This window comes from Oncorhynchus keta, chromosome 18 (assembly GCF_023373465.1).
Source record: "Oncorhynchus keta strain PuntledgeMale-10-30-2019 chromosome 18, Oket_V2, whole genome shotgun sequence".
NCBI lineage: Eukaryota > Metazoa > Chordata > Actinopteri > Salmoniformes > Salmonidae > Oncorhynchus > Oncorhynchus keta.
Window position 1 is genome coordinate 30623466 of NC_068438.1, and position 13232 is coordinate 30636697.

The 13232-nt window shown below is 43.7% G+C and overlaps 1 protein-coding gene across 3 annotated transcripts in view; it reads left to right on the plus strand.

Moving 5' to 3' along the window:
- Window positions 1–13232, plus strand: part of LOC118371086 (chloride channel protein 2-like) — a 214633-nt gene that overhangs the window by 117344 nt on the left and 84057 nt on the right. For all 3 annotated transcript variants that reach the window (XM_052467885.1, XM_052467887.1, XM_052467886.1), the window contains 6 exons: window positions 77–154; window positions 3666–3744; window positions 5345–5470; window positions 9480–9564; window positions 12270–12371; window positions 12784–12868. In XM_052467885.1, coding sequence (XP_052323845.1) covers window positions 77–154; window positions 3666–3744; window positions 5345–5470; window positions 9480–9564; window positions 12270–12371; window positions 12784–12868 — 555 coding nt within the window. The remainder of the gene's footprint in view (window positions 1–76; window positions 155–3665; window positions 3745–5344; window positions 5471–9479; window positions 9565–12269; window positions 12372–12783; window positions 12869–13232) is intronic.

The following is a 13232-nucleotide window of genomic DNA, read 5'->3' on the forward strand; positions in this document are numbered from 1 at the left end:
TGGCGTGGGGTTGTGGTGACACATGGACCAAGTATTTTAGGAAATCATTCATAAGACATTCTCTCTCCCTCTCTAGGGTCCGTTTGTTCACATTGCCAGTCTGTGTGCTGCACTCCTCAGCAAGTTCATGTCTCTGTTTGGTGGAATCTACGAGGTAAACCACAACTGGACAAGTGCACACACACACAAGTTACCACATTGTTATCAATATGATCTTTCAGAAGGAAACAGCACGCAGAAATATGTTGAACCATTTATTACGAAATGAATAATGCAAGTCTTGTCGATATAGGCTCTGCTACTTCAGGGTAGCTCAATGCCCAAGCAGTGTCAATATATACTGAACAAAAATATAAACGCAACATGTAAAGCGTTGGTCCCATGTTTCATGAGCTGAAATGAAATATCCCAGAAATGTTCCATACGCACAATAAGCGTATTTCTCTCACATTTTGTGCACAAATTTGTTTACATCGCTATTAGTACGAATAAATGAAAAAGTATGTACTTACTACTGTAGTTCGCTCGTGGAAAGAGTTCTGCTAAATGTCTAAAATTGAGAAAAAATATAAATGTATGCAACTCACTACTATAAGCAGCTCTGGATAAGAGTTCTGCTAAATGACTCAAATGTAAATGTGTTAGTGAGCATTTTTCCTTTGCCAAGATAATCAATCCACCTGACAGATGCTGATTAAACACCATCCTCATTACATAGGTGGACCTTGTGCTGGGGACAATAATAGGTTGTGATGGGGTGTGTTAACCGAGAGTACAGGCTCTGCTTGAAGCTAGCATAGGAACAAACAAAGTATATAGTAGTCACGAGACTAATCTGCTACATTTATCATCACATTTAAACCACAGTACCACCACATTACATCTTATGTAGCGATACAGAAATTTGTTCTTAACTGACTTGCCTAGTTAAATAAAGGTATACTAGCATACTAGCAGTAGCAGCAAGCAGCAGCAAGATATATGAGCAGAACCGGTCAGCTAAATAGACCTCCAAATAAGGCAGGCGTGATTGTTACTAGCATCTAATTGGTGCAATCTCAGCTGATGCGTCAACTGAGGCGGGCACTTGGATTCCCGTCTGAACTGCCTTTGCTTTATTAATCCGTTGCTTTCTTCTTTCAACACTATACTTGCCTCTGATATTTCACTTCGATAGCCTAACTTTTTCCCAGTACTCTCCCTTATGCACATCACATTTAAACCACAGTACCCCCACAGTACATCTTATCACTATATCTATCATCTACTGTAGCCACTGATCATGCAGTCAAACCAACTCCACTATGGTTGAGATGCCATAGTAATTCACTGAACAGGCTCATCTCTCCCTTAAGACAGAACTGTACTGTAGTTTAGCTATGTATTGAAAAGATTCCTTGTTTCTCTGAACTCCTAAATCAGGCCGATCAACATCTTTCTCTCCCTCTCCCTCCCTCTCACTCTACTCTCTCTGATGGGGGTAAAAGAAGCTGTGATAGCTCAGGGGAGCTGTGAGAAACACACACTTCTGATTCTCCAATCTGTTTGTTCCTCTTCCTAATCGACTGCTCCTGTCTGCGTCGGCTTAAACCCAGGCCTGTTAGTGGGCTAGCTCAGAGGAAAGACTTGACTTGGCGAAGAAGAGAGAAACATGTCACACATTGCCAGTTTAGAGAATGTTTTTTGTCTTGACTGTCCCGAAGGAGCACATGTCCAGAATGCATATGTATTTCTTTGCTTACACACACACACACACACACACACACACACACACACACACACACACACACACACACACACACACACACACACACACACACACACACACACACACACACACACACACACACACACACACACACACACACACACACAGTACGTATATTTACACAAGTAACATAATAAATATTTAAACTAGCATTTTATTTGCTAACTAATCAAAGACATCTCATGTGTAATCTCCCTAGCTATACTACAGGGAGCGATAAATAAATGTAGCGATACATAAATGAAGAAAAGTTTTGAAAGCAAGGGAGAGAGAGATGGAGGTAAAGATGGACAACCAGGCAAAAAGGAGTAGAGAGATAGAAAGTTGAAAGACTGTGTTTATTCCGCTTGGGCCTTAGGGGACAGAGGGAATGAGAGAGAGGGAATCTTTGATTCATCTCTCTGTACTCTGAAGATGAGAGTCCCTTGTTCCCTCTGTCAGTGTGTGTGTGTGTGAAGGGACGGGGGCAGGGGCAATGAAGAATCTTTGAAGCAAACCCCCAAGTCCCCTCAAGTGTGGAGAACTCCTTTGCTACATACCCCTGTGTCTGTCTGTCTGTCTGTCTGTCTGTCTGTCTGTCTGTCTGTCTGTCTGTCTGTCTGTCTGTCTGTCTGTCTGTCTGTCTGTCTCCCCTTAATCTTCTTGTCCTTCTCTCCCTCGGCTCCCTCTAGCCTCTTTCTCCTTCCCTTATCCTCTCTCTCTTTCTCCCTCCTCTCTGTATTGTATCTGTACTGTATACGAATATGGTGCATTTTATGGCATACTAATGACAAGTGTGTGTGTGTGGTGGTGTTTAGTACACATTCACACTCACCTCTCTGTTTCACTAACATGCTGCATAAAGGAGCCAAGCCTCATAGGAAACAAGGTAAAGCATGGCTGGAGATGAAGGGCAGAACATCCACCATAACTTCCTCCTCTCCAGAACTCCATATCCCATCTCTCTACCACCTATTTAAATGACATATCTGTAATCCATCTATAGTCCCATGCCATACTGTGTTTGCAGAAGTTTTATTACAGTCAACCGTACCATGTGGTTGTTTGGGCAGTGGCATATATCCAATCTCTCTGTGCCATCTACCAAAATAAAGCAATTTAATGTTTTCAAAACTGTTTTATGAAAGACGTGTTATATTTGCAGGAATGCTCTTCGAGATTTTGAGTGTTGAGAAAAGGAAACTATGATAGTTGAGAAACTATGAGAGCATGCTGCTTAGTTTTGGCACCAAAGCTTTAGTTTTTGTGATTCCACACAAATTACTCTTCCATCAATGCATTTGTTCATTAAAATATTACCTACAAAGTGATCATGTTTAGGAATAAACACATTAGCACTCAAGCTAAAGTGGAGAAGGGTTCTTCATATTTACTGGTCGGAGTAAGTGTGACAGGCAAACGGAGGCAAACATTTTAACTCAGCATTTCCCAAACCTGGTCCTGGGAACCCCAAGGGATGCATGTTTTGGTGTTTGCCCTAGCACTACACAGCTGAACCAAAACATGCATCCCTTGGGGTCCCCAGGACTGAGTTTGGGGAAATGCTGATTTAATGAAATGTATCCATTTGAATCTTCAAGAATTGTACTTATTAGTGCCTCATGAGCTTAGTTCAGTCCTTGCATACATAGCTCTGTCCATGAATTTGAGAGTGGATACATTTCTTCAGCCCTATCCCTCAGCTTCTTACTGAAACGGGTGGGAGGAGGCTTTGTTATTGTTTCATGGTGAAATGCGTTATGGGTAAAAAATTATTTGAACTCTTCATTTCATCCACAACAGCTCTGACAAGGGAACGTTGGGCTATACTTGCTGCTTTGCATGCTAATTGCTAACAGGCATTAGTGAGAGCTGTGTGTCTGTAAATGTAAATATGCCTCTCCGTATGTGTTTACAGAATGAGTCGAGGAACATTGAGATGTTGGCAGCTGCTTGTGCTGTGGGGGTCGGCTGCTGTTTCGCTGCCCCTATTGGAGGTGAGTGACACCAACATCCCACTGGACACAAACGCGTTGAATCAATGTTGTTTCAGTGTAATTTGTCAACGTATTCTGACAGGGAATCTATGCTGGATTTGAAAAAAGTCATCAACATAAACTGTTTTGTAACCAAATTTCAGCATATAGAAACCTTGTATAAAATGTGTTGAATTTGTACCTTTTAAAACAATGTCAGATCTTCGACATTATATCCACTATCAGGAAATAAAACAATAGGCTGGGCAGCACCTACTGTAGAATGTATCTATTTACAGCTACCCTTGGTCTCCCGTCCAGGGTTTTAACGTAGCCTAGCCCTTAGCTATGATAATTGTCACTGACTATTACCAATGTGTTATCCTGAGAATGATTCTTGAGAGATCTCCCCTTAAAAACGAAATAGATTCAATGTTGCTATCGAAGTCATTAAAAAGGATGGGTTTAACAGAGCAAATGAAATGTGACCATGCTATATCACTCTTATATCATCAGTGATGCTATTTAGGCCTATATAAACGTATAGCATTTTGCAAAGTCATCAACAGCTATTGTCTCAATTCAACCCAGGATTCAACAACAAATAGACTACATAGGCCTATGATTTCAATCTCTGGTTGATTTCAAATGTATTGAAATGTAGTGTTATTGAATAGTTAGGTTGTCAACTCAACCAAATATAATAATGTTTTATTATTATATTTGTATTGTACTTTTTATCCCTTTTTCGGGATATCCTTCGCTGCAACTCCTGTATCGACTCGGGAGAGGTGAAAGTCGAGAGCCATGCGTCCTTCAAAACATGACCCTGCCAAGCCGCACTGCTTCTTAACTCACTGCTCGCATAACCCGGAAACCAGCCGCCCCAATGTGTCGGAGGAAACACCGTACAACTGGCGACCGAAGTCAGCATGCATGCGCCCGGCCCACCACAAGGAGTCGCTAGAGAGGGGGATAAGGACATCGACATCGCGGCCGGCAAAACCCTCCCCTAACCCGGACGCCGCTTGGCCAATTGTGCACCGCCTCATTGGTCTCCCAGTTGCAGCCGGCTGCGACACAGCCTCGGATCGAACCCGGGTCTGCAGTGACGCCTCTAGCACTCCGGTGCTTTAGACCGCTGTGCCACTCGGGAGGCCCAAATATAAAAGTGTTGAAGGAGAGTTCCATCTGTGCCACTGACTTAGTCTGGCTTTAATTCCAGTTTGTCTACAAATCAACAATTGATATGTTGGATTCACATCTCCGTCTCAACCAAAAATCTACGTTAAAGAATAGGACTAAATCAAACATGAAAAGAGCATTTAAATTTTGGTTTGATTTGATTTAGTGAAAACACAATTGAATTTCAACTCACTTTTGGCAGTCTTTTTGACTTGGTAAATATATAGGTTGTGATCTCATTGATCAACGTCTCAACCAAATATTACGCAATTATTCACCTTGAAATTACGTAGTGTGCCCTGTGGGATAACACTCACTGACAGATACACTGGCTGGGTCAGAGATTGCAAGGTTTGCTCTTCCCCGTTCACATAGTCACTTTGATCATGTTCCTGTGTGTTCCTGAGAATTGTATTAATGTGTGTGTGTTTTGTAGGTGTGCTGTTCAGTATTGAGGTAACATCTACGTTCTTTGCGGTGAGGAATTACTGGAGAGGGTTCTTCGCTGCTACCTTCAGTGCCTTCATCTTCAGAGTCCTGGCTGTGTGGAATAAAGACGAGGGTAAGACCGGTCTACATGTATACTGAATGAAGATATAAACGCAACATGTAAAATGTTTGTTTCATGAGCTGAAATAAAATATCCCAGAAATGTTCCATATTTACAAAAAGCTTATTTCTCTCATATTTCGTGCACAAATTTGTTTACATCCCTGTTAGTGAGCATTTCTCCTTTGCCAAGATAATCCATCCACTTGACAGGTGTGGCATATCAAGAAGCTGATTAAATAGCATGATTATTACACAGGCACACCTTGTGCTCAGGACAATAAAAGGCCTCTCTAAAATGTGCAGTTTTGCCACAGATGCCTCAAGTTTTTTCCGGGAGCGTGCAATTGGCGTGCTGACTGCAGGAATGTCCACCAGAGCTTTTGCCAGAGAAATTAATGTTCATTTCTCTACCATTAGCCTCCTCCAATGTCGTTTTAGAGAATTTGGTAGTACTGTCAACCGGCCTCACAACTCCAAACCACGTGTAACCACGCCAGCCCAGGACCTCCACATAGTCTAAGACCAGTCACCCGGACTTCTGATGAAACTGGGTTTGCACAACTGAAGAATTTCTTCACAAACTGTAGAAACTGCTCACCTTCGATGGCCATTGGCACGCAAGAGAAGTGTCATGGTAATTCAAATTAATAATGATTAGAGACAAGGTCAATGCCCAATCAGGATATTACTTTTTTCAAAATGTATTAATTACATAAATTATTGCAGTAATGAAGCTGGTCGACCTACCACCAAGTAATATTAAACAAAACAGGTAAACATGTTCATTTCTCTCTCACAGAAGTGTACTGACTGGTTTTCTGATCCACACTCCTACCTTTTTTTAAGGTATCTGTGACCAACAGATGCATATCTGTATTCCCAGTCATGTGAAATCCATGATTAGGGGCTAATGAATTTATTTCAATTGACCGATTTCCCAATATTTATTTTTATTTTTTTATTGTACCTTATCACTAATCACATTAAACAAATAATAATCTTTCAGAAATGACTTTGTCAAAGCAACAGCATAACCAGGCTTTACAATAAGGGGGGAAACGGAGGGGTTAAGTGGGTTAAAATCTTCCTAGAAGTCAGAGGGTGCACAGAGGAACATGTTAAAATCTTCCTAGAAGTCAGAGGGTGCACAGAGGAACATGTTAAAATCTTCCTAGAAGTCAGAGGGTGCACAGAGGAACATGTTAAAATCTTCCTAGAAGTCAGAGGGTGCACAGAGGAACATGTTAAAATCTTCCTAGAAGTCAGAGGGTGCACAGAGGAACATGTTAAAATCTTCCTAGAAGTCAGAGGGTGCCAGAGGAACATGTTAAAATCTTCCTAGAAGTCAGAGGGTGCACAGAGGAACATGTTCAAATCTTCCTAGAAGTCAGAGGGTGCACAGAGGAACATGTTCAAATCTTCCTAGAAGTCAGAGGGTGCACAGAGGAACATGTTAAAATCTTCCTAGAAGTCAGAGTGTGCACAGAGGAACATGTTAAAATCTTCCTAGAAGTCAGAGGGTGCACAGAGGAACATGTTAAAATCAGAGGGTGCACAGAGGAACATGTTCAAATCTTCCTAGAAGTCAGAGGGTGCACAGAGGAACATTTTCAAATCTTCCTAGAAGTCAGAGGGTGCACAGAGGAACATGTTAAAATCTTCCTAGAAGTCAGAGGGTGCCAGAGGAACATGTTAAAATCTTCCTAGAAGTCAGAGGGTGCACAGAGGAACATGTTAAAATCTTCCTAGAAGTCAGAGGGTGCACAGAGGAACATGTTCAAATCTTCCTAGAAGTCAGAGGGTGCACAGAGGAACATGTTAAAATCTTCCTAGAAGTCAGAGGGTGCACAGAGGAACATGTTCAAATCTTCCTAGAAGTCAGAGGGTGCACAGAGGAACATGTTCAAATCTTCCTAGAAGTCAGAGGGTGCACAGAGGAACATTTTCAAATCTTCCTAGAAGTCAGAGGGTGCACATAGGAACATGTTCAAATCTTCCTAGAAGTCAGAGGGTGCACAGAGGAACATGTTCAAATCTTCCTAGAAGTCAGAGGGTGCACAGAGGAACATGTTCAAATCTTCCTAGAAGTCAGAGGGTGCACAGAGGAACATGTTCAAATCTTCCTAGAAGTCAGAGGGTGCACAGAGGAACATGTTCAAATCTTCCTAGAAGTCAGAGGGTGCACAGAGGAACATGTTAAAATCTTCCTAGAAGTCAGAGGGTGCACAGAGGAACATGTTAAAATCAGAGGGTGCACAGAGGAACATGTTAAAATCTTCCTAGAAGTCAGAGGGTGCACAGAGGAACATGTTAAAATCTTCCTAGAAGTCAGAGTGTGCACAGAGGAACATGTTAAAATCTTCCTAGAAGTCAGAGGGTGCACAGAGGAACATGTTAAAATCTTCCTAGAAGTCAGAGGTTGCACAGAGGAACATGTTAAAATCAGAGGGTACACAGAGGAACATGTTCAAATCTTCCTAGAAGTCAGAGGGTGCACAGAGGAACATTTTCAAATCTTCCTAGAAGTCAGAGGGTGCACATAGGAACATGTTCAAATCTTCCTAGAAGTCAGAGGGTGCACAGAGGAACATGTTAAAATCTTCCTAGAAGTCAGAGGGTGCACAGAGGAACATGTTCAAATCTTCCTAGAAGTCAGAGGGTGCACAGAGGAACATGTTCAAATCTTCCTAGAAGTCAGAGGGTGCACAGAGGAACATGTTAAAATCTTCCTAGAAGTCAGAGGGTGCACAGAGGAACATGTTAAAATCTTCCTAGAAGTCAGAGGGTGCACAGAGGAACATGTTAAAATCAGAGGGTGCACAGAGGAACATGTTAAAATCTTCCTAGAAGTCAGAGGGTGCACAGAGGAACATGTTAAAATCTTCCTAGAAGTCAGAGTGTGCACAGAGGAACATGTTAAAATCTTCCTAGAAGTCAGAGGGTGCACAGAGGAACATGTTAAAATCTTCCTAGAAGTCAGAGGTTGCACAGAGGAACATGTTAAAATCAGAGGGTACACAGAGGAACATGTTAAAATCTTCCTAGAAGTCAGAGGGTGCACAGAGGAACATGTTAAAATCTTCCTAGAAGTCAGAGGGTGCACAGAGGAACATGTTCAAATCTTCCTAGAAGTCAGAGGGTGCACAGAGGAACATGTTAAAATCTTCCTAGAAGTCAGAGGGTGCACAGAGGAACATGTTCAAATCTTCCTAGAAGTCAGAGGGTGCACATAGGAACATGTTCAAATCTTCCTAGAAGTCAGAGGGTGCACAGAGGAACATGTTAAAATCTTCCTAGAAGTCAGAGGGTGCACAGAGGAACATGTTAAAATCAGAGGGTGCACAGAGGAACATGTTAAAATCTTCCTAGAAGTCAGAGGGTGCACAGAGGAACATGTTAAAATCTTCCTAGAAGTCAGAGGGTGCACAGAGGAACATGTTAAAATCTTCCTAGAAGTCAGAGGTTGCACAGAGGAACATGTTAAAATCAGAGGGTACACAGAGGAACATGTTAAAATCTTCCTAGAAGTCAGAGGTTGCACAGAGGAACATGTTAAAATCAGAGGGTGCACAGAGGAACATGTTAAAATCAGAGGGTGCACAGAGAAACATGTTAAAATCTTCCTAGAAGTCAGAGGGTGCACAGAGGAACATGTTAAAATGCATAATTGTAGCACTTTAGCAAGTTTTTATTCATATAAAGAAATCAGATTTATTTAACTAAGCAGGTCAGTTAAAAGGAAATTCTTATTTACAATGGCACCACTATCCATGTGGTCTATATTAAAGGGCTCCTCATTAAATATTAAAAGGCTTTTAAAAATCAGTATTGGTGCACTATTTCATTTCAAATATCAACGGGATGCAATAGGCACTCATTTCGTGGAACAACCCATACTGTATATTGGCACATGTAATCATTGATGTAAGGTCTGTACTGTATATAGCCCCTTAAAAGCATTTTGATAATGATGAATCACTCTCTCTCCATCCCTCACTCCCTCCCTCCGTCCTACACAGAGACCATCACAGCTCTGTTTAAAACCCGTTTCCGTCTGGACTTCCCCTTTGACCTCCAGGAGCTCCCAGCCTTCGCTGTCATTGGGTGAGTCTAAGTTAAGTCTTCAATTAGCTTCAAGTCTTCAATTAGCTAGTGAGGTCTTCGTTGCCTCTGTTAGCGAGTGAGCTTTTCGTTGCCTCTGTTAGCCAGTGAGCCCTACGTTGCCTCTGTTAGCCAGTGAGCCCTACGTTGCCTCTGTTAGCCGGTGAGCCCTACGTTGCCTCTGTTAGCCAGTGAGCCCTACGTTGCCTCTGTTAGCCAGTGAGCCCTACGTTGCCTCTGTTAGCCAGTGAGCCCTACGTTGCCTCTGTTAGCCGGTGAGCCCTACGTTGCCTCTATTAGCCGGTGAGCCCTACGTTGCCTCTGTTAGCCAGTGAGCCCTACGTTGCCTCTGTTAGCCAGTGAGCCCTACGTTGCCTCTGTTAGCCAGTGAGCCCTACGTTGCCTCTGTTAGCGAGTGAGCTTTTCGTTGCCTCTGTAAGCCGGTGAGCCCTACGTTGCCTCTGTTAGCCAGTGAGCCCTACGTTGCCTCTGTTAGCGAGTGAGCTTTTCGTTGCCTCTGTTAGACAGTGAGCCCTACGTTGCCTCTGTTAGCCAGTGAGCCCTACGTTGCCTCTGTTAGCCGGTGAGCCCTACGTTGCCTCTGTTAGCCAGTGAGCCCTACGTTGCCTCTGTTAGCCAGTGAGCCCTACGTTGCCTCTGTTAGCCGGTGAGCCCTACGTTGCCTCTGTTAGCCGGTGAGCCCTACGTTGCCTCTGTTAGCCAGTGAGCCCTATGTTTCCTCTGTTAGCCAGTGAGCCCTACGTTGCCTCTGTTAGCCAGTGAGCCCTACGTTGCCTCTGTTAGCCAGTGAGCCCTACGTTGCCTCTGTTAGCCAGTGAACCCTACGTTGCCTCTGTTAGCCAGTGAGCGCTACGTTGCCTCTGTTAGCCAGTGAGCCCTACGTTGCCTCTGTTAGCCAGTGAGCGCTACGTTGCCTCTGTTAGCCAGTGAGCCCTACGTTGTCTCTGTTAGCCAGTGAGCGCTACGTTGCCTCTGTTAGCCAGTGAGCCCTACGTTGCCTCTGTTAGCCAGTGAGCGCTACGTTGCCTCTGTTAGCCAGTGAGCCCTACGTTGCCTCTGTTAGCCAGTGAGCGCTACGTTGCCTCTGTTAGCCAGTGAGCACTACGTTGCCTCTGTTAGCCAGTGAGCGCTACGTTGCCTCTGTTAGCCAGTGAGCGCTACGTTGTCTCTGTTAGCCAATGAGCCCTACGTTGCCTCTGTTAGCAGGTGAAAGCTGGTGTGAGTGTTCAGGAGGATAGCCTCCTGACGTTAGTCACCTAACATTGATTATTCAGCCAGCGAGGTGGTGCATTTAGGACATCTTATTTTAGCTTGCTGTTACCGTAGTAGCGTAGCCTCTGGGCTTACCACATAACTGAATTAGACCAGAGCCTCTCTCTCTCTCGTCTCTCTCTCTCTTTCTCCATCTCAGAAGAAAGAACAGCCATCTACTACTTAACTCTGCGTGTGCTCCCAAAGAGAAGAAAATCCCTAGTTTTTTCTCCTCTTTTCTCCTTTTTGTCTGGTGGATGTCCTCCCTCTCGTGATCTGAGCAGTGAAGCTTTAACTCATAATCTAACAAAACGCTCCCTCCGGTGAACAGCCGTCTTATTTCACGTTTAGAGAGAGAAAGAGTTTGTGTGTGTGTCTGTACGCAAGACCCTTTATGTGTGTAATTCAGTATCCTCTCCCTTCCCAATGCCTTGATGTCTTATGGGGAAAGTCGGTCAGTGTTTCAGTTAACTCGGACAGGGAGAGAGAGAGGGGGGAATTTGCCGTCTCTGCTACATGCTAGCTGGGGAAGACCTTTGTGTAGTAAACCCCTTCTAGCCAAACTTTCACTGGTACTCAGATGTGGTGTTCTGAGATATACATACGTGCACACGTGCACACACATACACACAAACCAGTGGAGGCTGCTGAGGGGAGGACGGCTCCCCTCAGCATGGCTGAGGCTGGAACGGAGAAAATGGAATGGCATCAAACCATGTATTTGATACCATTCCACTGATTCTGCTCCAGCCTTTACCACGAGCCTGTCCTCCCCAATTAACGTGCCACCAAGCTCCTGCGACACAAACACACACACACACACACACACACACACACACACACACACACACACACACACACACACACACACACACACACACACACACACACACACACACACACACACACACACACACACACACACACACACACACACACACACACACACACACACACACACTCACACACACACTTATACATACACACACACACACTTATACATACACACACACACACACGCACACACACGTTTCAGAGAATAGCTTTAAAACATGTAGAAATGATTCTCCCTCATCAATTCATCATTTATTCAGGAGTATTTGACAGAATTCATTATGCAGGAACATGAATTTATGAGCATTCATATACTTGGCTGTAGCTGAGGGGGAACTTTGGAAAGTACTTTTCAAAGGGCTTTGCTTGATTCTGGTGGCTGGAGAAACTGTCTCTTTTGCCTACTGACAGTTACACTAAGTGGACACATACTTGGTACTTACTTAAAGCACAAACATATATACATGTAAACCTGTCCCTCTCTCTTTCTCCACCTACATTTTCTTAATTTTATCTCCCTGTCCCTCTTCTCTCCATTGCCCCCAATTCCCTCCCATTCCTCTCTCAACCCTCCCTCCTCTACCCTCCTCCTCTCTCCTCAGTATTGCCAGTGGTTTTGGCGGTGCATTGTTTGTCTACCTGAACAGACTGATAGTCCAGTTCATCAGAAAACAGAAGACCATCAACAAGTTCCTCATGAAGAAGTAAGTCATGATGTCATCAATGTCAGACAGAAGCCCCTACTGGGTCCCAGATAGTCCCTGTATCCTAGTGTCCCACAAACACACTAGCGCACACATGCACGCACACACTAGCGCACAACTAGATAGATTACTCTGTGAAATCAGCTCTATTGATGCAGATCTCTCCACAGCAGAGAAAAATGAAGACATTCATCTTGACAAGTGTTTATTAATGAATGGTGTTTACTCATCTCCCTACCAGACTGATTAATGAACTATCCTCCGATTTCTAAATGAATGTAATGTTCTGTACATCACTCAGCCATGGGAAGGTTTTGGGGACAGTTTGGTTTTGAAGAGTAAACAGTAATGACTAAACACCCTTTTGCTTTCTCCTCCTCTCCCCCTTCTTCCATCGTGCCTCTTCTCTCAGGCGTCTGCTGTATCCAGCCCTGGTCACTCTGCTGGTGTCTACGCTAACATTTCCCCCCGGCTTCGGACAGTTCATGGCAGGCAAGGTTAGTTCCACTCAGTTTTTTAACTTCTTTACATAGAGGCAGAGTCCACCTCCCACCCTCTCCTCTTTCTGTCTCTGTAATGAGAGGGTGTCAGACTCTTGGTCTATTTCTGCTACAATAAGCTGTTGATTCTGTTGCTCCCTAAAGTCTAGCTACAGCATCACACACAACTACACACCGTCTTCTAGACCCCCACTCAGCTTCACAAGCCTTAAGCCAAACCACTTCAAATGATATCATCACATCCATTGCCTAAAGTGAAACCGCTTTCCATAATGGTCTTCCTAATAAAATGGATGTGTTGTACCCAATTTCAAATCACCTCCTAGCACCTACCCCGTGGCACTTCATGTAGATTGGGATA